We start from the raw sequence: 23,528 nt of genomic DNA, 5'->3' as shown, positions 1-23,528 counted from the left end.
TCTCGGATGGGTCGAGCCGCGACGGCGTCAGCAGGGCTCTGGCGTACAGTTCGTGGAGAGCCGCGATCAAATCAGCAGGGCTCTCAAGATGGTTTCTGCTCAGCTCGAGCCGCGACGTCGTCAGCAGGGCTCCTAGGAAGGTTTCAGCGAGGTTGGGCCGCGACGGCGTCAGCAGGGCTCCGATGTTCCAGGTGGTTCAGAAAGGGTTCACAAGAAGGAGCCGCGACGCAGTCAGCAGGGCTCGTGATGGTTCCGACAAGAGTTCTTCTCCGTAGGGTCAGCCGCGATTCAATCAGCAGGGCTCTCGACTCCGGGATACAACTGCCGAGCTGTGGTGGGATCGCCCCAGATATAGGTCTGGAGCCCTTTGATGTCCGGACCTATGCGCCCGAGGGGGCGGAGTGGCCGGGTGGAGGTGGCCAGACGCCCAGCAGGAGAGGCGCCAGGCCCATGGGAGTTGCAGGGCGATCACACCTCGAGAGGGGAGGACAGTTGGGGGTCCCATCGATACTGTCCTCCGCCGGGGGCGATGAATGGTTCCTGCGGCACCCCCTGGCTAGTTCGTGGTGCCTCGATGTCGGGGCTTCGCTGGGGTCGAGGCCGGGTTGAGCGGGGGTGCACGGTGTGACGTGGATGCCAACAAGATGGCGGAGCCACGAGGAGTATGCGACCACGTGCAGCTCCGGGTGAAGGGCCTTGGTGCAGTTCAGACGGGTGGCCCGTGAAGGCCGGGGCGGGGAACGGGCACAATCCAGGGGGTTAAGGACCACGCCACGCGGCCGGGTCCAACAGTGGATGTGTGCGATCTACAGCGGAACTAGATTTCACTTTACTAAAAAGTGTTGGAAGAGTTTATCTGGTAATGGGGAGGGGGCGTTTGTGGGGCAAACTGTGGGTGAGTCTAGAGTCTTTTTTTGGGGGGTAGAAATTGGTGTATTTATTGTACTTTATGGGGAACAGTAAATTTCGTAGATTTAAAAAAAAAAAGTTGCTAAATCATTGCAATGAATGACTATGGGTTCTGGGAAATTGCCGCCAATCGATGTGGTTAGGGATTTAACAATTTGGAAACACAAACAGTAAACGTAAGAGTTAACGACAGGCTGGTAGTTTTGTTGTTTTCAATCGATATTTTACTATTATAAACGTGTTAGATTGGTCCATGGGGCCATGCATATTACATTTACCCTTATTGCCCTTCAATAGTTTGTAGACAAGCATTATTAATCTAATTACAATTGGGGATTTTTGTTGTAAAGATGCATATGCCACCCACATGCACCCCAGCACACTACCCACATGTATCCCACCAACACACACCTTATAACAACACACCACACCATGCCACTGCCCCAAGTTACTGCACTAGACACCAAGTTTGCAGTACGGAGCACAGCAGCCACACTGCTCTACAACATACCTAAACACTTACAAGCTCCTAAAGGCGAGACCTGTTGGCTATGCCAATGCTTGTTTAATTCTGCAGAGATGTTATCATATGTTACATGATTTTAGGTGCAAGATTCACACGGCAAACATTGTCTGCCCTTGTTTTAAAAATATACAAGGAAAAGAGATACATAGTTTCACACGAGGCTTCTAGTTGTCATGGCAACAGGTGAGGTCATTGTGAAGAAGGTCCTTTGGAATGTTGGAGTTTGAAGGTTCTTTGGAATGTTGGAGTTTGAAGGTTCTTTGGAATGTTGGAGTTTGAAGGTTCTTTGGAATGTTGGGGTTTAAACCGTGGATGACAGTTGGGGGGGGGGGGGAGGGGGGCTCACACCAGCCTCAGCTCCGCTCCTCCTCCATAGTAGAGACCGAGATAGAAGATCGGGAAGAGCCTCTGCTTGAAGGGCGCCTGCGGGAAGGAGTAGAGAAGTTCCAGGGAGTCAGCATTGTACAGGGACAGCAGCCCCCCCTCGTAGTCCAGATACACCCCCAGCTTCAGGGTCTTCCCACGAGGGGACAGAGGGGTCGCAGGGGAGGTGAGAGCCTTGTACTGACCCCCCCACCCCTGCAGAGCCCAGACTCCCCCCTCAGGTGACCATGTGATCCCTCCCTTCCTGTTCACAGACTCTGCTGCGACCCCCACATACCACCCCCACCCCTCCTGCAGCAGCTGCACCTCCCAGTAATGTCTGCCGCAGGTGAACCCCTTGCTCCCCAGCACACATAGGCAGGAGGTGAATCTCTTGGGGGTGTCCGGCAGGGTCTGTGCTGTGTCTGTCCCTCTCACACGTCTCCGCCCCTCAGACAGGAGGAGCCGAGGATGAGCCGTGTCAGGATCCAGAGTCACCATCACTGCAGAGAAGAGATTCACAATTAGAGACACAAAGAAAGGCTGTAATCACTGCTTCTGTTTTACATATGATTAATCTACACCACACCTGGAAGGAGCATGCGGCGCTAGAGCGCAGCACTAGACTGCTCACTACACTAAAGCGCACAGCACTAGACTGCTCACTACACTAAAGCGTGCGGCACTAGACTGCTCACTGCACTAAAGCGCGCGGCACTAGACTGCTCACTACACTAAAGCGTGCGGCACTAGACTGATCACTACACTAAAGCGTGCAGCACTAGACTACTCACTACACTAGAGCGCGTATTCATCCAGAGCACACACTACACCGAAGAGCACACTGCACTGCATAGTGGACATTCTATTACACACTACACTGCACCACGCAGCATACATTGCTGTACCACACATGACGCACACTACAATAGCAGCGAGTAGCAGTAACTTGATTAGATGGTGCGGAGTGTTAGCTACTCCAAGGTTTACTGTACTAATCAGTACTCTCTAATAGATAGTACAGAGTAACAGAGCTACTACAAGGAAACCGTACTAGTCAGTACACTAGAGAGAGAGCTACGAGAAAGAATACAGTACTAGTCAGTACACTGAATGAAATGGCACAGAGTAGCAGAGGTACTGGAACATATACTGTACTAGTCAATACACTGCATTGGATGGCACAGAGTGACAGAGCTACTGAAAGGCGTACTGCACTAGTCAGTACTCTATAATAGATAGTACAGAGTAACAGAGCTGCTACAAGGAAAACAGTACTAGTCAGTACCCTGGATTATATTGTACAGAGTGAGAGAGCTCCTAGACGTCATGCAGTACTAGTCAGTACACTGCATGGTATACAGTACTGTACACTGCATTAGATGGCACAGAGTGACAGAGCTACTCCAAGGCATACAGTACTAGGCAGTACACTGCACTGGATGGTACAGAGTAAGAGAGCTACTAGAAGGAATACTGTACTAGTCAGTACACTGCATTAGATGGTACAGAGTGGCAGAGCTACCAGAAGGTGTACTGTACTAGTCAGTGCACTGTATTGGATGTTACAGAGTAACAGGGCCACTCCAATTCATACTGTACTTGTCAGTACACAGAATTACATACTACAAAGTAACAGAGTCACTTCAAGGCATACTGTACTGGTCAATCAATCAATCAATCAGAGGAACTGTAAGTGCGCTGAGGGTCTCTAGGCGCGGGGGAGGTGAGCAGCTCCGTTCACTCGAAGAGCCCGGTCTTAAGTGTCTTCCTTGAAGCTGTTCAGGTTGGGGGCGCATCTGTTGTCGATCTGGAGCTCGTTCCAGGTCTTGGCCACGATGTAGGAGAATGCTTTTCCGCATGTTCTGGCTCTGTGGATGCGTGGGGTTTCGGCAAGGGTGAGGTCGGCAGATTGGAGGTTTCTCTTGAGTACGTGGAAGGAGATTCTTTTGCTGAGGTATTGGGGTCCGATGTTGTGGAGGCATTTGTAGGCATGGGTGAGTATCTTGAAAGTAACTCTCTTCTCAACGGGGAGCCAGTGGAGGTTCTGCAGGTGTTAGGTGATGTGTTCATGTCGAGGGATTCTGAGGACACGTCTGGCTGCGGTGTTCTGTTTGGTCTGGAGCTTGCTGAGCAGAGACTTGTTGATCCCGGTGTAGAGGGTGTTTCCGTAGTCCAGTCTGCTGGTTATGAGTGCGTGGGTGATGGCCTTTCTTAATTCGGGGGGGGGGGGATCCATTTGAAGGTATTTCGGGGGATGCAAAGGGTGTTGAAGCCGCTGGAGGCGACAGCGTGGACCTGACGGTTCATGGAAAGGGAGGAGTCAAGTACAATGCCAAAGTTTTGGGCGTAGTCCGTGGGGGTGAGAGGGCTGTCAAGGGTGGTGGGCCACCAGGTGTTGTCCCATGCAGAAGGGGAGGGTCCGAAGGACGAGGACCTCTGTCTTCTCTGAGTTGAGCTTCAGACAGCTGCTGCTCATCCAGGATGCGACGTCCTTCATTTCTTCCTGGAAGTTGAGTCTGGTGGTGAAGGGGTCCTTGGTGAGGGAGAGGATGAGCTGGGTGTCGTTGGGGTAGGACACTATGCTGAGTCTGTGTTGTCGGACGATGGCGGCGAGGGGGCCATGTAGATGTTGAAAAGCGTGGGGCTGAGCGATGATCCTTGGGGTACTCCGCAGTTGATTTTTGTGGGTTTGTAGAGCAAGGGTGGCAGTCTGACTCTTCGGATTCTGCCGGTGAGGAACGAGCAGATCCAGTCGAGGGCGGTTCCTTGTATACCGGCATCGTGGAGTCTGGAGGTGAGTGTGCGGTGGGAGACGGTGTGGAATGCTGCCGAGAGGTCGAGTAGGATCAGGGCTGCGGTGTGTCCTTGGTCGAGGAGGGTGCGGATGTCGTCTGTGGTGGCAAGTCAAGCGGTCTCGGTGCTGTGGAATCCAGATTGGGAGGGGTCGAGGATGGAGTTTTCTCCGATGAATCTCGTTAGTTGTGCATTGACGGTCTTCTCATGACTTTGGCCGCGAAGGGGAGGAGGGAGATGGGTTGGTAGTTCTTGAGGTCCGTGGGGTCTGCTGAGGGCTTCTTGAGCTGGGGTCTGACTTCTACGCATTTCCAGTCGTCGGGGAAGATGCCGGTCTTGAAGCTGGCGTTGATGGTGTGTCGTAGTTCTGGAGCGATGGTGGTGGTGGCTCTGTGGTAGATGTGTTGCGGGCAGGGGTCCGGGGGGGCCCCTGAGTGGATGTCTTACATGGTCGAAGTGGTGTCTTCAGTGGTGACTGGGGTCCAGGAGGAGATGGTGGGCTGGCTGGCGTTGCTGGTCAGTACTCTATATTAGATTCTACAGAGGAGGGTGTGGATGTCGTCTGTGGCGGTGAGTAGAGCGGTCTCGGGTCTGGGGTTGCTGCGGAATCCGGATTGGGAGGGGTCAAAGATGGAGTATTCTCCGATGAATCACATTAGTTGTGCATTGACGGTCTTCTTGGTTTATACTAGAAGGTATAAAGTAAGGGCTGCTTCCTGCGAAGACGACGCAACGCGGGATCGGACCGCCAAAGTTTTTTGGAACGAAGGAGGTAAGATGACGTCTGAGTGAGGCCACCACTCACCTCTCTCCTCTCTCGCAGGATATTTCTCTGTGCTGTGAAACCGGAGTATGTGCTAGGGCAATAGTCTGATGGGAGATCTCAATGGGCCCACTCCGGCAGAACAACGAGGAGGGCGCTGGACACGCTCATGCTGGGGAAGACCGGGCTCCTGCTCGGCCGCTGGGAGACTCTAACATGGATGCTCCTGACAGGCTGGATACAGCAACACTCCACAGGCTGGAACGCAGACCGCAGAGTCAGTGGTGATGGCTGCTCGCAGAAAAGGGAAACCACGGACTGCGGCCCCTGCTACCAACTCCATACAATCACCCCGTAAAGGGACAGATGCCAAATTGGGGGGCAGGAAGGGAGACCCTTGTGCTGGTAAAGGGGACAAACAGGAAAAGCAGGAAAAGGAAAAAATAGAGCCTCACATAAAGACAATTCCCCGGTGCTTACAGGCATCCGGAGAGGTTGCAACCTTCCATCTCGAGCATGTTTCTACCCCTAGACATGAGCGAAAAGGAGAAGGCTGTGCAGGAAAGACAGCAAAATCAACGAAATGGTGATGGTAATGGGGAAGTGTGTAACTTTGTGAACAGCCCTACACATACTGCAATACCCGGTATACAAGAGGCGGAAAATGAGAATCCCCTAGCTAAAAGTACGACCCCTTGGCTGGCAAACTGATAATACTATTCTGGAAGCATCTTGACATACCTGCCCGGCGGATGAGACTGGAAGAAATGATAACTGCCCCCCGATATACCTACCGATAAATCAAATGATGAAAAGGGTGTTAGTACACCAGATATGACAAGCAAAAGTAAGCAAGGCACATCTAGAGCGAGTGAATCTCAAAGAAAAACTATGGAGACTGGTTGTTTATGCCCTGATTCTTTGGAAAAGGTTTTTTCACTACTGAGGAATCAGAGGGATCTGACACCAGCCGATTTGCTAGTAGCGATGGCGGAGGCTCTTTCCCAAGTAATAGTAGCCGACAAGAGAAAGGCGCCATCTCTAAGAAACCCAAACGGACATCTGGGAAGAAAGTTCAAGAAAACCCCAGGTGATAATGAGGTTGAGGAGGAATTGGGTTGGGATTATTCAGCTGCACAACTGTTACCCCCTGAAGATGTAAATGGAAAAGAGAAACTTTCAATTTGGAATCCAAGGGGAGAAATGGAGCAATCAAACGATAGAAAGGTGGATGAACCCTCCGTAGCTTTAATCTTACCATCCCTGCGACTATTCCAGGATGATGTCAAGTCTGATAATCGTCAAGTACGGCTGGCCTCTAAAAAACTCCAAGGATCCATACGCAAGACTGGGAAAATCTGTACTGACTTCTCGGAGAGATTAAATATGGTAGAGCCACGTACTGAGGCATTAGAAAATACAGTTGACACGCTGAAGGTTCAGGCTACATCACAGGAGAGTACCCTGAAAGATGTTATGTGGAAACTTGAGGATTATGAGAATCGCCAGCGCCACAATAATCTAAGGATGCTAGGAATCCCCGAAAAGTGCGAGGGCAATGACATAAGGAAATGTATAATTAATATGAGAGAGAGAGAGAGAAAAGTCTTTATTTATTTTCGGTCAGTATGACCATAAAAGCACAGATAATAATACAGTACATTTCATTCGATTGAATTTTCCTTTCATGAAAGTAAAAAACTCTCATTGCTCTAAATAAGGGGTAGAGTTACTCATAAATTGCATGTGCATTACATTGTTATTTTAATAAAATACCAATAAAAATGGGTGTGCAATACAAGAGCAATATTAGGCCTTAACAAATTTTCCAAGAAACCAAAGTTTGTGTTGCTAACATCACAGCCGTCACATGATCACAAATTTAAAAGAATATACAGATAACAAAGGTACAAGATGCACATTTTAAGCTTAAAAAAATGATATTAAAAATACCAAACCCAGTTGATAAGATATGATAAAATAATCAGGCAGAACCTATGGGCTCCTCTTCAGGATAGCTCGACGTGCACACCACATGGAGAATAAAAAACTTCATATTGAATGCACAATGGGCATGTGGGTGTCATATTTCAAAATCCTACAAACCTCAGTACAGTGCTTAGTTCCCAGATTTCTGTATAGCTGTAATAGCCATCGGTGTCTCGCCTTCTTATACCCTTGACAGAAAAATATTACATGATATTCCGTCTCCGCTGCATTGCTACATGCCGAACATCCCAAATTGGATGAACCCGCTCATTTATTTGTGAAAGCACACAACGGGAACACCCCATGCCTAAACTGCAGGTATAACTTGTTGGCAAGAGCCAGCTGGATATCGTCCAGGCAGGATCTAATCTGTACTGTTTTTTTATCTCTATAAACACTGCAATTAATGAGCCAGTCGCAGAACTCCCCTGTATCCGGCTACGTTTGTGCTCCCTGTAGCTCTCTACCAGGTCCTTCCTAGATATTATCAGCAGATTTCTTCTGCATTGTTTCATAAATTACCCCTTCCTATGGCCGCAAAAGTATTCTTGATGAAGGCCAGCCATGGTAGTTTGCTTGCATCCTGTAAGCTCAACACTTTGCTCAGCTCTTCCCTGTGTACAGCCAGTTCTGGGGTACTCCACAGACATCGCCAGAATAAAAGTGGTCTAAGAGTGGCATCGTCTGCAATTGGACTAATCCCAAGGTCCATACGAAGCGGTGTAAGCGGGGAGCTTGGGGGAAGACCCAACAATTGCTTGGCAAAGGAATTCTCAATTTTCTCTATCGAGCCAGATGGACGGTGACCCCATATATCAGCCCCATACAGGGCAGGACCCCTAACTTGTGCTTTGTAGATTTCCACCACCGGCCCAACAGATTTATGGATACAACTTCTGCATACCTTTGTCAGTTCCCCCATTGTCTGGGCCAGCTTTAAGCTTGCTTTCTTGATTTGGGCACCCCAGTCCCAGTCCTCCTCTCGAGGAGTTTCCCATCTAGGCAAGGATTTGGCTGAACACTATTACCTGCATTAAATACCATGCATTTGGTTTTCTGCAAATTGATCTTAACCCCCTATTTTTGCAAAAAACATAAAGCTGTCTAAGGCCCTCTGAATTCCCATAGGTGACTTTGAGAGCAGAAGGGTGTCATCGTCGAACATCATGGCAGGTTCTTCACGGTTCGCCAGCTTAGGGGCATCAATATCCTTCCCAGCAATCAGAGCCTCAACTAGGCCATTAATAACAAGGCAAAAAAGGGTTGTGGCAAGACGCAGCCTTGGCGTACACCTCTGTCTACAGGTATGGGGGCTGTGAGTTCACTATTTTTGCCGTACCTAATTTGGGCAAAATTGCCTTCATGCAGTCAATTTCAGCTGGTGGCAAAGTTAAGGTGGAGCTACAAGTCCAATAAAACAGCCCAAAGTTTGTCCCTCGACACCAAGTCAGATGCAGATAGGTCCACAAAAATGAGTTAAGGCTGCCACCCTCTATACACACTGTCTTCCAATGTAATAGTTGTAACCTAAAATGTGATCTATTGCGGACATCTTTGCTCTGAACCCGGCTGAAAGGTTCCCTACCCGATCTTTCTCACTGGGATTGGGACAAGGAAGTACAATGTGTCCATCGATTTCCCTTGTCACCTCCAAGGCACTCGTCCAGTGAGCGGGCGCTATCCCTTGCTATATTGGTCTATTTTGGAAATGTGGTGTTACGCCAGGCTGTGTATGACCTAGCCAGACCTAATCCTGAAAGAAGTTTTGAGGGTTCTCCTTTTTGCCAAACCAGATTTCGCACACGCTGCTGATGGTGGCTTAGACAGCTTACAACCCCTCTCCAGACAGCAGGGCTGCAGTATTTTTGCAAAATCCAGCTAGGCTGAAAGTTGTCTTTCAGGGTCAGAAATTAAGCTTAAATTCTGAAATCCAAGCCCAGAAGTTACTGGATGATATCTTAGCAGGGGGCATCGGTGGTAAAAAATAAGTCTGTAACATGCTAGGGAAAGCGCTAGATAGAGGCTGGAGATTCCTCTTTATGGGAGCGCTGTATTTTTTTATGTATATTTGATCACTGGTGGGGGGGAGAGAGGTGGAGGGGGGAGAGGAGTGGTCCAGACGTCCTCGCGCAGGCTCATGGTTGAGCCTGATTGCCTAGGTTGAGGGGAAGGGGGGCGGGGAAAGGGGGGGGGGAATGGGATCCTCAGACGGGTGATACAAGGGTCTGGTTCAATAGTGGTTTTTGTCACATTTATCACATTTGTCACATTAGATGAAAAGAGTGAGGGATCGGTGTGGTGGGATTGCTGTACAGTGATGTGGTACCAGAATCTGGTAAATGTTATAAGCCGACATGGGCAGACTTAGAATCGCAACTATCAACATCTGTGGTCTCAATGACATCAAGAAAAGGCAGAAGTTGGGTTACAAGCGTTTGTGGCAAATATTATTTGCCTCCAAGAGACACATATGGAAGGATCACAATTGCATGTATTAAAAACACTCAGGTATAGGGTGGTTAACGCAACAACACAGGGGGGCAGGGTTCGGGGCGTTGCTATAATGGCTCAAGGAGGTGGGATCCAATGCACACGGTCATGCTCTGATAAGTTAGGCCGGTGGGCAATTACTAAATGTCAATATAGTATGGGTAAGAAACTGACACTATGTACAGTATATGGATGTAGTAGCAACGATCCTGGTGTATTCAATTCTATCTCCAGTGAACTCGCTCATTGGCCTCTTCCACTTATTCTGTACGGGGACTATATTATTAACTTACTCAGTGATTAGTCTCTAGAGGCCGGATGGAGATATACGGGTAGGAAACCAAATGTGTTTCAGGCATTAAGGAATCTGTGCCAGACCCCTGGTCTGATTGATTGCTGGCACCTGATAAAACCAAATGACGCAGGGTACACTTATTCTTCTAACGGACATATGACTCATGCTAGACTGGACTACATGTTTCTTTAAAAAAAGCTGAGCTCGAAATATCATATAAAAAAGCTACCGCGGGTACTATCAGACCATAACCCGTTGGTCCTCGATTTAGAATTGGAATTATCCAGGCCAAACTTAAAATCATGGACATTTGAGAGATCAATGCTACTAAATGAGGAATATTGTATTCACATGAGACAATGGATCCCGATGTTCGTGGAGGATAATATGGAGAGTACATCAATAGAGGTGGTGTGGGATGCTTTGAAAGCACGTATTAGGGGAGAAACATTGAGGTATTCCTTAAACCCTAAAAAATGTGCCAAGCAAACAATGAAGGCTCTTCAGGATAATTTAGGGGCAGCAGACGAAGGTTTGGTAAGGGCTGAGGGGCGGGATCTGGAGGTAGATCAATGGCAGGTGGCGATCACTAAAGCCACCATCAACTGATATTCTGGCGGATAAAGTAATGAGTAAAGCAAAAACCCAAAAAGAAACAGTTATGAGTTTAGCAAGCAGATTGGTTACCATTTGGCAGTTCGTACCAGGCAGCAAATAACATCTAACAGAATCCGAGATTTTATTGACCCTGTGCTAGGGCGGATTACCAACCCAGATTTAATTCTATACTACTTCCCGTCATCTAAAAGGAATTATAAATAAATTATTTGTACATATTGTCAATGTTTGACAGCCTCCGGGATCACGGTCTTTGGCTAAAATAGTGGTTTTCTGAAAAAAGAATAAATCTCCCTTACAATTGGGCTCCTACCATCTATTACCTTGATTAACGATGACTCTAAAATCTATTCAAAGTTATTGGCCATCCGACTTGCGCCAATAATTCATACGGTTATCTCGGGGCGCCAACATAGGTTTGTTCCCAGGAGATCTACAATTGACCATGTCCAGAGAGTTATCACACTATTTGATATCACCAATGTTGCGGGAGAACCTATGGCTCTTATCCAATTGGATGCAGAAAAAGCTTTTGATAGGGTCTCCTCCCAATGTCTATGGACGGCCATGTCTAGAATTGGTATTAGGGATGGTTTTATTCAAGCAGTCAAAACATTATACGTCGAACCATCAGCGGTAGAAATAGTGAATGGTACACTCTCTGAAAAAAAAATTATTTCCCGGGGGACCAGGCGGGTTGACCGTGCTCCCCTCTTTTCTTTGCAATGTGTATTGGTCCTTTTATCCGCAGGTTAGAAAATAATGTGCTAAGACCGGCAATATGGTCAGAGAACTGGGCAACTAAGACCTTGGCCAATGCAGACGATATTGTCCTTGTTACATCAGATCCATAATTCTGCCATAAAGGTAATCGAAAATGCAGCTGAGCGCTTCGGGTATATCTCTGGATATGCTCTGAATTAAGATAAGACGCTGCTTGTGCTTAATGATAAAGTCAAGATGATAGACAACCGGGTAGTCGAAAAAGCCACGTATTAGTATAACCTCCAGGTTGGATAAAGTGTTCAAGGACAATATGGAGCCTCTAACGGAGAATATTAAAAAAGACACACAAGGTTAAATAACCTATATTTATCCATAGGGGGTAGGTGTAATGTGATAAAAATGCTCTTTTCCCCGAAATGTTTATATCTTTTTAGGGCCATCTGTTTAGAATTCACTCCTCAATGGTTTAAAGCAATAGAAAATATATTCTCCCAGTTTATATGGGCATATTCGCGACCTCGCCGAGCCCTTAGGTTTCTCATCCTACCGAGGGACAGGGGGGGTTTGGCTCCCCCGAATCTGAAACTACACTATTGGGCCTCCACACAGATATATAGTCGCAAGCTGCTCAGTTTGGCTGTTTTTACTCCCCCTCAGGGCTCCGGTCCTTTGATGAGATGAAAGAAGAAAATACTCTTTATTGGTGGGATTTTAGTTTCTCCAGATTTGGGATTTACTCTTACGAAAAGGAAGTGGACGGGCCAAGTTTGAGAGAGTGGCAACAATTAAAAGTATAGTTAAAGATAAAGTAAGCTCTATCAGGGAGATCTATGGCCTTATAAATGCGGCTCTGCCCGATGATTTGGACAAGTGTTCTCAAAGATGGCAGCTGAAATTGGAGGTTTCAGCTGCGACTTTTCTGTATGCGTATGAGATGTCACAATATATTTTAATGTCCACTAGGCTACAAGCACAATTTTATAAGACCCGTTTTTCTTTATACTTTGCGTCCGACAAGATAGCAAAATGGGGGGCTGGAAAGGAAACATTCTGTCCACGTTGTGCACTTTATAATGCTGATATCATTCACATCTTTGCGTCTTGTAACGTATCGCAAAAATGAATCAAGGATATATAAGATTTTTTATCGGAGGTGTTAAAAACTGAAATAATATTGTCAAAGGATGTAATATTGTTAGGGATTTCTGAAGCAAATCGAATGGGGAAGGGTCATGAATTCATTTTTATATCTATGGCTGTCTTAAGGATGTGTATTGCTTCTGCCTGGCTGGACTCTAGGTCACCTGCTTTTCAACAATGGCTTGCCAGATTATTAGCAACGTATAGTTTGGAAATAGCTATATATAGACGGAAAGGGAGCCGCTTACGCTGAAAAGGCATGAAAATCTGGGACCTCCTGATTACTTGGATTCAAGGTCAAAGCGTGTCATGATAAGAGTATATGTATTTATTTTCCCCTGTGGTTTTTTCTGGCTGAATAATGGCGTTTATATTGTACGAGGAAATCTGCACACGTCACTTTAGGAATGTTTTATGGGCGTCACACAAATTGCTCTTTAACAGGATTGTATCGGATTCACAGATCCTTGGGAGTTTATATGTATTTTAAATATGAAATGATGTCATGTATTGAACTACACTTGATTAATTATGTTTGATGCAATGATGTTTTACCTGTCTGAGGTGGGGGTTGGGGGTCACGAGAGGGGGTGGATTGACAGGTATTTAAAATAAAATGAATAAAGATAATTTTTTTCTAAAAGAAGGTATAAAGTAAGAGTCAGTTCACTGCATTAGATGCAAGGTATACAGTGCTACTCGGTACATTGTATTAGATAGTACAGACTGACAGACCCAAAGGTGTAATGTACAAGTCAGTACTCTATATTAGATGATAAAGAGTGACAGAGCTACTCCAAGGTATACAGTAGTAGTCAGTACACTGTATTAGATTGAACAGAGCAATCGGGCTACTAGAAAGCATACTGTGCTAGCCGGTACACTGCATTAGATAGTACAGAGTGACAAAGCTACTCGAAGGTGCACTGTACCAGTTAGCACACTGTATTGGATGTTACAGTGTGACAGAGCCACTCCATGGCATACTGTACTTGTCAGTACTCTATATTAGATGGCACAGAGTGGCAGATCTACTCCATGGTATACAGTACTAGTCGGTACACCGCATTGGATGGTACAGTGTGACAGAGCAACGAGATGGTATACTGTATAAGTAAGTACACTGCATTAGATGGTACAGAGTGGCAGAGCTACCAGAAGTTATACTGTACTAGTGAGTACACTGTATTATAAGGTACAGAGTGACAGAGCTACTTGAAGGTATACTGTACTAGTCAGTACACTGCATTAGTTGGAATAGAGTGATCAAACTAGTAAAAAGTATACTATACTAGTCAGTACGGTGTATTAGATGGGACAGAGTAACTGACAGCTACTCTAAGGTATACTGTAGTAGTCAGTACACTATTTTAGATGGAATATAGTTCCAGAGCTACTAGAAGGTATAATGTACTAGTCAGTACACTGTATTAGATGGTACAGAGTGACAGAGCTACTGAAAGGCATACTGTAGTAGTCAGTAGACTGAATTAGATGGCACAGAATTACAGAGGTACTAGAAGGCATTCTGTACTTGTCAGTACACTGTATTAGATGGCACAGGGTAACAGAGCTTCTAGAAGGTATACTGTACTAGTCAATACACTGTATTAGATGGTACGGAGTGGCAGAGCTAGTACAAGGTATACTGTACAAGTCAGTACACTGCATTAGATGGAACAGAGTGACAGAGCTGCATAGAAGTATACTGTCCTAATCAGTACACGGCATTAAATGGTACGGAGTGTCAGAGCTACTCGAAGATCTACTGTACTAGTAAGTACACTATATTTGAAGGTACAGAGTGGTAGAGCTACCCCAAGGTATACTGTACTAGTCAGTGCACTGCATTGGATGGTACAGAGTAAATTAGCTACCACAATGTATACTGTACTAGTGAGCACACAGTATCAGATGGAACAGAATGACAGAGCTACTAGAAGGTATACTGTGCTAGTTTAGTGACCCAGGTAGACACCACCCTTTAGGGATGCTTCGATTGGTTAGCATTCGTAGAATTAATGAGTGTAGATACAGTTGTTTTTCCAGGTGTAAGGCCACAGCAGGTAAACTAATGCACAGATACCACTCAGCACATCTTGCTGGTGGTCCCCGTGTCTTTTGGATTCCCACAGACTTTGGAGATACTGCCTTTGGCTTTAGCTGTCCACAGACGCCGCCTCCCTATTCCTACTAGACCTCAGCCAGGATTTGGGGGTCACAGTTAAGGTTCTGATCAGAAGTGGTGTGGACAAAAGACATTTGGTTGTGACGTAAAGGCCGGAGAGCCGAGGTCCATCTCTTGGGATGTCCAATCTGAGGTCCATGTTCGCAAGACCCCTGTCTAGCCTTAGGAATGTCTGAGAGGGAATAAACATTTCTACCTCAGGTCAGTGCAGCCAGGGAGAGGATCATTTTAATCTGATTAACTTCCTGCAGGGGCCGGTCCCAGTGAAGTCAAGACTACAGTGTTGTGTGGGAGGGTTTTCACGTTTTCCCAATAAATGTATTTAAAACTCCAAGTATTTAGGGAAATAAACCATTGCACATCATTTATGGGTTAGAAAGTTACAATGGGAGCAAAGCAAGATTACAATTTGGGTGTCTGATTATTTACAGACATATTTGAGACTAAGGTATATTGTAGAAACACTACAGGGGCTGAGCCAGAATATCTCACTGAACTCCACCGCCCTGTAGAAACACTACAGGGGCTGAGCCTGAATATCTCACTGAACTCCACCGCCCTGTAGAAACACTACAGGGGCTGAGCCAGAATATCTTATTGAATTCCAACACCCTGTCAGAAGTCACAGTCCAAAGATTCCTATTTCCAGTTTTGTGTCAACACTAATTTGACAAAAAAATGAAGTTTCTGCCCAACTGGTATTCCAGGTGACAGTATTACCACATGCAGTATAGCCATGTGCAGCATAACCACATGCAGCATAGCCACATGCAGTATTATCTCATGCAGGATTACCACATGCAGTATAACCACATACAGTATAGCCATGTGCAGCATAACCACATGCAGTATTACCACATACAGGATTACCACATGCAGTATTCCCACGTGCATGATTGCCATGTGCAGCATAACCACATGCAGTATTACCACATGCGGTTCCACTCAACCAGATATTACTGGGGACACATTCCACTTTGGCTGAAATTACAGAAATTGTAGCAGGAAAACAACAAATAGTGTTCAGGAATTATCTGCAGAAATCAGAGCAGCAGAACTCTACTGTTGTCTTGTGTTGTGTGTGTGCATGCATGGCATGAGTGCATATGTGCGTGATGCGACGGACCTAACTGCAAGTGCAGGGTGTGAGTGTGGACTGTGAGGGAAGATCTTATAAACTGTGTGTGGGTGCAATAGGCCAGTGTAGGTGCATGCGCTAGGTCAGTGTAGGTGCATGCTCTGGGTCAGTGTAGGTGCATGCACTAGGTCAGTGTAGGTGCATGCACTAGGTCAGTGTAGGTGCATGCACTAGGTCAGTGTAGGTGCATGCGCTAAGTCAGTGTAGGTGCATGCACTACGTCAGTGTAGACGCATGCGCTAAGTCAGTGTAGGTGCATGCACTAAGACAGTGCAGATGCTTGCGATAGGTTAGTGTGAGTGCATGCATTAAGTAGGTGCAGGCACTAGCTCAGTGTAGATGCATGTGTTAGGTCAGTGTAGTTGCATGAGCTGGGTCCGTGTACATGCTTGCGCTAGGTTAGTGCGGGTGCATGTGCCAGGTCAGTTTAGATGCAGGCGTTGGGTCCATGTAGATGCATGCGTTAGGTCAGTGTAGTTGCATGCGTTGGGTCCGTGTAGATGCTTGCGCTAGGTTAGTGTAAGTGCATGTGCTAGGTCAGTTTAGATGCATGTGTTGGGTCCGTGTACATGCATGCTCTAGGTTAGTGCGGGTGCATGTGCCAGGTCAGTTTAGATGCATGCGCTGGGTCCGTGTAGATGCTTGCGCTAGGTTAGTGTGGGTGCATGTGCCAGGTCAGTTTAGATGCATGCATTGGGTCCGTGTACATGCATGCTCTAGGTTAGTGCGGGTGCATGTGCCAGGTCAGTTTAGATGCATGCGTTGGGTCCGTGTAGATGCATGCTCTAGGTCCCTGTTGGTGCTAAAACTCTGGGAAATAGAATGTTATGTGGTAAATACCAAATTTTGAGGTAATTTCCCATTCACTAGTCCCAGAATACTGCAGTAACTGAGTTGCTCGCAGTTGTCAAGCCTAGCAGTATCATTAATGTGAGGTGTGAGATTACCGCATCTGAATTTCCAATAAACTTAGCATGAATGTCCAAGGGGAAGAATGATTTAAACAAAGGAAATGCGGCAGCACGTATACAGAATGGAGATAAGTAGAAATCTAGAAAAATCTGGAAAAGACAAAGTTTAGAGACACAAATCAAGTAACTGTACCCTGACGTGAGTGCACGTTACCATTAAATGCCATACAATAACATACCAGACCACACCATGCCACACCATACCACACCACACCATACCATACTGCCATTCCATTCAATCCATTACCACCATACCAAACTATCCCATACCACTATACCATATTATACCATGATCTCACCCTTTAGTACACCACACCATACCATCACAACATTCCATAACATACCAGTCCACACCATCCCATCCCACCATAATATCCCATAACATACTATACATACCATACCATTCCGTAGCACGCCACACAACACCACACAATAGCACACCACACTACGCCATAACATACCATAACATACCACACCACACCATAACACACCACATCATAGCATACCACACCATACCACACCTCACCATACCATAGCACACCACACCACACCATAGCACACCACACCATACCATAGCACACCACAGCATACCATAGCACACCACGCACACCATACCATAGCCCACCACACCATACCATACCATTCCATAGCACACCACACCATACCATAGCACACCACACCATACCATAGCACACCACACCATACCATAGCACACCACACCATACCATACCACACCATACCATAGCCCACCACACCATAGCACACCACACCGCACCATACCACACCATATCATGCCACACCATTCCATAGCCCACCACACCACACCATACCATAGCACACCACACCATACCATACCATACCGTACCACACCATACCATACCACACCATACCATACCACACCACACCTAGCGCTGGGACACTTCCGGGTAGCCATGTGCTTTACAAATGCCCTTTCATTCATTAATTCAAACCATAGCACACCACACCACACCATACCATAGCACACCACACCATCTCATACCATATCATATTCATGAACGGTAATATTCAGAGCTAATCATCACAATGGTATTTACCTTTATAACTCTTCACCACCACCTCTGGGCACTGAATCTTCACATCATTACACCTGTAATAACACACACATCATCTTTGTATTAAAGAACAATGACAGCTACAGGAACAAAGGATGAACATCACATAGGACCTGTATTTGAAATAAGATTCAGCATTAAGAGCAGCGCCTGCGGACTAGAGCTCAGAGTGAGTTACTGTTCATACACTAGAGTCAAACCTCTAACGATATCCAAAAGTACCTTTAATATCTTATGACAGGATGTGGGTGTTCTAAGGCAGATAGCTCGGTGAGACCAGAGTGCTTTATATGACGCTATGGAGTGCCTCGTTGTGGGCCTTCTAGGAGCGGCCGTTGGCTGAGTGAGGGGGGGGTGGTTTGAGTAACAGGTTACATCTGCTCCTGGTGGAGTCTTGTGTATATACTTAATAAATACCTTCCTACCCGAGGTCTACGTGAATTCCTGACAGCACCCACAACACAACATTGTCACATCCAATCCCTGCCAGTGTAAACCTTGTCACCATTCTGTACAACTAAGATATTGAAAAGCCTTAGTGGGATATATAAGGAAGATATGAACCCAGACCGCTTAGTAATGAAAAACTGGTTGCAAAGCAAATCCTCCTACGTCGTATGGAACAGCAGATTTTAGGCCGTATCGGAAGGATCACGGAGGGAGAGATAAGGGACCAGGTTAGGAGGCTTAGTAAAGGGAAAGTAGCAGGCCCAGGCGGGATCACAGATGGAGAGATAAGGGAACAGGTTTGGAGGCTCAGTAAAGGGAAAGCAGCAGGCCCAGACGGGATCACAGAGGGAGAGATAAGGGAACAGGTTAGGAGGCTCAGTAAAGGGAAAGCAGCAGGCCCAGAGGGGATCACAGAGGGAGAGATGAGGGAACAGGTTTGGAGGCTCAGTAAAGGGAAAGCAGCAGCCCAGACGGGATCACAGAGGGAGAGATAAGGGGACAGGTTAGGAGGCTCAGTAAACGTAAAGCAGCAGGTGGCCCAGGTGGGATCACAGAGGGAGAGACAAGGGAACAGGTTAGGAGGCTCAGTAAAGGGAAAGCAGCGGGACCAGACGGGATCACAGAGGGAGAGATAGGGGAACAGGTTAGGAGGGATAGTAAAGGGAAAGCAGCAAGCCCAGGCGGGATCACAGAGGGAGAGATAAGGGAACAGGTTAGGAGGCTCAGTAAAGGGAAAGCAGCAGGCCCAGAGGGGATCACAGAGGGAGAGATAAGGGAACAGGTTAGGAGGCTCAGTAAAGGGAAAGCAGCAGGCCCAGAGGGGATCACAGAGGGAGAGATGAGGGAACAGGTTTGGAGGCTCAGTAAAGGGAAAGCAGCAGGCACAGAGGGGATCACAGATGGAGAGATAAGGGGACAGCTTAGGAGGCTCAGTAAAGGGAAAGCAGCAGGCCCAGGCGGGATCACAGAGGGAGAAATGAGGGAACAAGTTTGATGGCTCAGTAAAGGGAAAGCAGCAGGCCCAGGCGGGATCACAGAGGGAGAGACAAGGGAACAGGGTAGGAGGCTCAGTAAAGTGAAAGCAACAGGCCTAGACGGGATCACAGAGGGAGAGATAAGGGAACAGGTTTGATGGCTCAGTAAAAGGAAAGCAGCAGGCCCAGATGGGGTCAGAGAGGGAGAGATAAGGGAACAGGTTAGGAGGCTCAGTAAAAGGAAAGCAGCAGGCCCAGATGGGGTCAGAGAGGGAGAGATAAGGGAACAGGTTAGGAGGCTCAGTAAAGGGAAAGCAGCAGGCCCAGAAGGGATCACAGAGGGAGAGATAAGGGAACAGGTTAGGAGGCTCAGTCACGGGAAAGCAGCAGGCCCGGACGGGATCATAGAGGGAGAGATAAGGGAACAGGTTAGGAGGCACCGCAAAGGGAAAGCAGCAGGCGCAGGCGGGATCACAGAGGGAGAGATATGGGAACAGGTTCAGAGGCTCAGTAAAGGGAAAGCAGCAGAGCCAGACGGGAGCAGAGGGAGAGATAAGGGAACAGGTTAGGAGGCTCAGTAAAGGGATAGCAGCAGGCCCAGGCGGGATCACAGAGGGAGAGATAAGGGAACAGGTTAGGAGGCTCAGTAACAGGAAAGCAGCAGGCCCAGGCGGGATTACAGAGGGAGAGATAAGGGAACAGGTTAGGAGGCTCAGTAAAGGGAAAGCAGCAGGCGCAGGCGGGATCACAGAGAGAGAGATAAGGGAACAGGTTAGGAGGCTCAGTAAAGGGAAAGCAGCGGGCGCAGACGGGATCACAGAGGGAGAGATAAGGGAACAGGTCAGGAGGCTCAGTAAAGGGAAAGCAGCGGGCGCAGACGGGATCACAGAGGGAGAGATAAGGGGACAGTTTAGGAGGCTCAGTAAAGGGAAAGCAGCAGGCCCAGACGGGATCACAGAGGGAGAGATAAGGGACCAGGTTAGGAGGCTCAGTAAAGGGACAGCAGCAGGCCCAGATGGGGTCAGAGAGGGAGAGATAAGGGAACAGGTTAGGAGGCTCAGTAAAGGGACAGCAGCAGGCCCAGGCGGGATCCCACCAGAATTATCTTTCTGTTTCTGGGTATCTTTTTTTAATGAGATCTCTCTGGAAGGCTGTTAAATTCCACCTTACTAATATGAGGCAACTGTAGTTATGATCCTTAAGCCGGGTAAAGACGCTAGGTTAGTGGATTCCTACAAAATGATTACAGGAATCTTGGCTAAGAGGTTATCAGATGTCCTTCAAAAGTTGATGCATTTCGATCAAAAGTGGTTTGTGCCTGGAAGGAAGCTGTATGAATTAACCCAATGACTTATCGGTGCGAATGATATGGCCGAGGCCTCTAATCTCCTGTTGACAATCGCAAGAATTGATGCTGCTAAAAAATTTGATAGGGTTAATAGGTTCTATCTTTGGGTGGTATTGCAGGATTATGGTTTCAGCAGCAATGTTACTGAAGTTGTGCAAATGCTATATAAGGTGCCGGCAGCTAAGATTTTGGATGGCGAACTTACAGCTTCATTTCAGATATCCAGGGGAACTAGACAGCAGTGTCCTTTGTCGCCAATTCTGTTCTGTGTATATATTGAGCCCTTTTCCCAGATGATTCGGCAGGATTAGACCATTCTTCCCTTTGAAGCTGCAGGGTTACCAACCAGACTAGCACTGCATGCTGATGACATAGTTCTGTATGCATCGAAGCCAGAGCTCTCTGTTCCACAGCTTGAGACGCATGCCAGAGATTTTGGGAGTCTGTCAGGGTATCTAATCAATAAGGGAAAGACCGGGCTATAGAGAAGGTAGGGCTTCAAACCAGAAATCAGATTAGGAATCCTGGGATCATCGTAACTCAGAGTTTGGAGGAAATATCGGATTTAAACGTAACTAAGGTATCCCACTGTTAATTAGGAAAAAAATCGATGCTGATATGACAAATGATACATTTATTTATGTGAAAAAAATCGCGTCCTTATTAACAAATTCACCCGTTGTGAACGCCGCATCAACCTCGACTCGCAAATACGTAGTCCAGCAAGCACTGAGACCTAGGCACAAGGTTACTGATTGACAGGCCACAGGTGGGGTGGCACGTAGCCGGCAGACAAATGCATGGACGGGAAATCCGAGATCAATCCCACAGATTAGTGAAGAGACACTACAATAGTTAAGGGAGATTGGCCCCAATAAAGCGAGCCTGGCTGGAGGGGGTATGCGCGCTCCAAACACAGCATAAAGTCAGATGCCACATGAGTTAGGAACATAGAGCAAATTAGAACACAGCACACGCAGTGATCACGTGCTCCCCGTGGCAGACATCTTGACACTTTAACCACTGGCTGCATTTTGTCCTTGCAAGGTCGAGGCCCACCTGGATTATCAATTAAAATTAATTTATGAATCTAGAGGGAGCAACTTACATTCCTCTTCCCACAAGGATCTCCAGAAACATTTTATTGCCTATAATGAATTGTATATAAGAACGCTACAGATTGATTGTAATTTGAGACATTCCTCAGACCCTGTGCCTGTAACTGTTCTCCTGGCCGCTATGTTTAATTAAACAAACTGTTCCTGTTTTGCCAAAGGTTTTTCAAAGGTATTTCATGTTCAAGCAACACCGTGATATAGATGCTCGCCTTACAAGATGGAGGGAAAATCTGCCCCTCAGTATCTATGGGAGGGTGAACACCATTAAGATGCTGGTTCTTCCGAAGGTGATTGTCTTGTTTAACACTAAACCACTTCCTTTCCCCAGAAATTGCAAGGGAGGGTCGGCAGCTTTATATGAGCATCCAGGGGAGCCAGGATCGCACGAAAGAAGGAGGAGACTGAAGCAAGGGAGGGTCGGCAGCTTTATATGAGCATCGAGGGGAGCCAGGATCTCATGAGAGAAGCTCCGGAGACTGAAGCAAGGGAGGGTCGGCAGCTTTATAGAGGCATCCAGGGGAGCCAGGATCTCATGAAAGAAGCTCCGGAGGAGACTGAAGCAAGGGAGGGTCAGCAGCTTTATATGGGCATCCAGGGGAGCCAGGATCTCACGAAAGAAGCCCCGGAGGAGACTGAAGCAAGGGAGGGTCGGCAGCTTCAAATGGGCATCGAGGGGAGCCAGGAGTCCCTCACACAGCTTACCTGTGGAGAATTGGACTGGCACCACTGGTGGCATTCATTCTAGACACACAAGGTGTGGGGAGCGACCACAACTGCAGCGCTTCCGCCAGAAATCCTGGAGATATTGAGGGAGAGAAAGTTGTAGGTCCTCAAGCTGGCATGGGTAAGGACAAACTGCGCAGGGTCAGCAAGCAGACAAAGATTGACCAGTTCACGGTACAGGGAGCGGGTACCACCACATCACAGTCTCTTGAAGAGGCGACACAACCTGCAATGGAGCCCTCGGGGGCCCAGATTCTGGCAGCAATTGAAGCCTCAGGCCAAAACCGAAGCCATGGCCATAGACATGAACCTCCCCCACACCGACCTTCGCACGGTAGCGGAGCGATCAGTGGAAACGGAGACACAGGTCACGGAAGTGTGGGGGGAGATCTCCACATTGAAGGTGACGGTGGCCGCCCAGGCGGTCTGCTTGAGTCGATTGGAGGCACGGATGGACTATGTAGAGGGCTGGTCCTGCAGATGTAACCTATGATTTATGGGATTCCCCATGGACGCCGAGGGTAACGTCCCAGAGACCTTCATGGAAGACTGGATCAAGACGGCACTCACAAACGTGACACTATTTTTTGTGGTGGAAAGGGCTCACAAGTCATTGGTCCCACCGCCGCAACCAGGAGCTCGACCCCGAAGCATAATAGGGAAATTTCTCAAATACAGAGAACGGGATAAACTACTGTTGGACTTGGCCCTTCTGGCAGGTTCACCCCTGAACTTTTTGCCTTAAGCTCTGACATATTGGTAGTGATTTTTGGCCTCTGCGCACTTTACCACTGTGGCCCAGTGTAAAGTGCGTGTGCTCTCTGAGTGCATGTGGTGAGATAGGCCTGTCCTCCCATAGGAATGCATGGGGGATATGTGTGTCCATGGTAGTTCCTGATGTGAGAGGAG

The 23,528-nt window shown here is 47.4% G+C and overlaps 1 protein-coding gene across 1 annotated transcript in view; it reads right to left on the bottom strand.

The window, feature by feature from the left end:
* Positions 1–1,155: 1,155 nt before the first annotated feature.
* Positions 1,156–23,528, bottom strand: part of LOC146869086 (E3 ubiquitin-protein ligase TRIM39-like) — a 111,954-nt gene continuing 89,581 nt past the window's right edge. The window contains exons 5-6 of the mRNA XM_085599716.1: positions 17,989–18,041; positions 1,156–2,301 (exon numbers count right to left, since the gene is read on the bottom strand). Of these exons, the coding sequence (XP_085455842.1) occupies positions 1,778–2,301; positions 17,989–18,041 (577 nt within the window). The 3' untranslated portion in view covers positions 1,156–1,777. The remainder of the gene's footprint in view (positions 2,302–17,988; positions 18,042–23,528) is intronic.

Source organism: Triturus cristatus, chromosome 1_1 (genome assembly GCF_964204655.1).
Source record: "Triturus cristatus chromosome 1_1, aTriCri1.1, whole genome shotgun sequence".
NCBI classification, from domain to species: Eukaryota; Metazoa; Chordata; class Amphibia; order Caudata; family Salamandridae; genus Triturus; species Triturus cristatus.
This window is presented reverse-complemented; position numbering and strand designations above follow the sequence as displayed.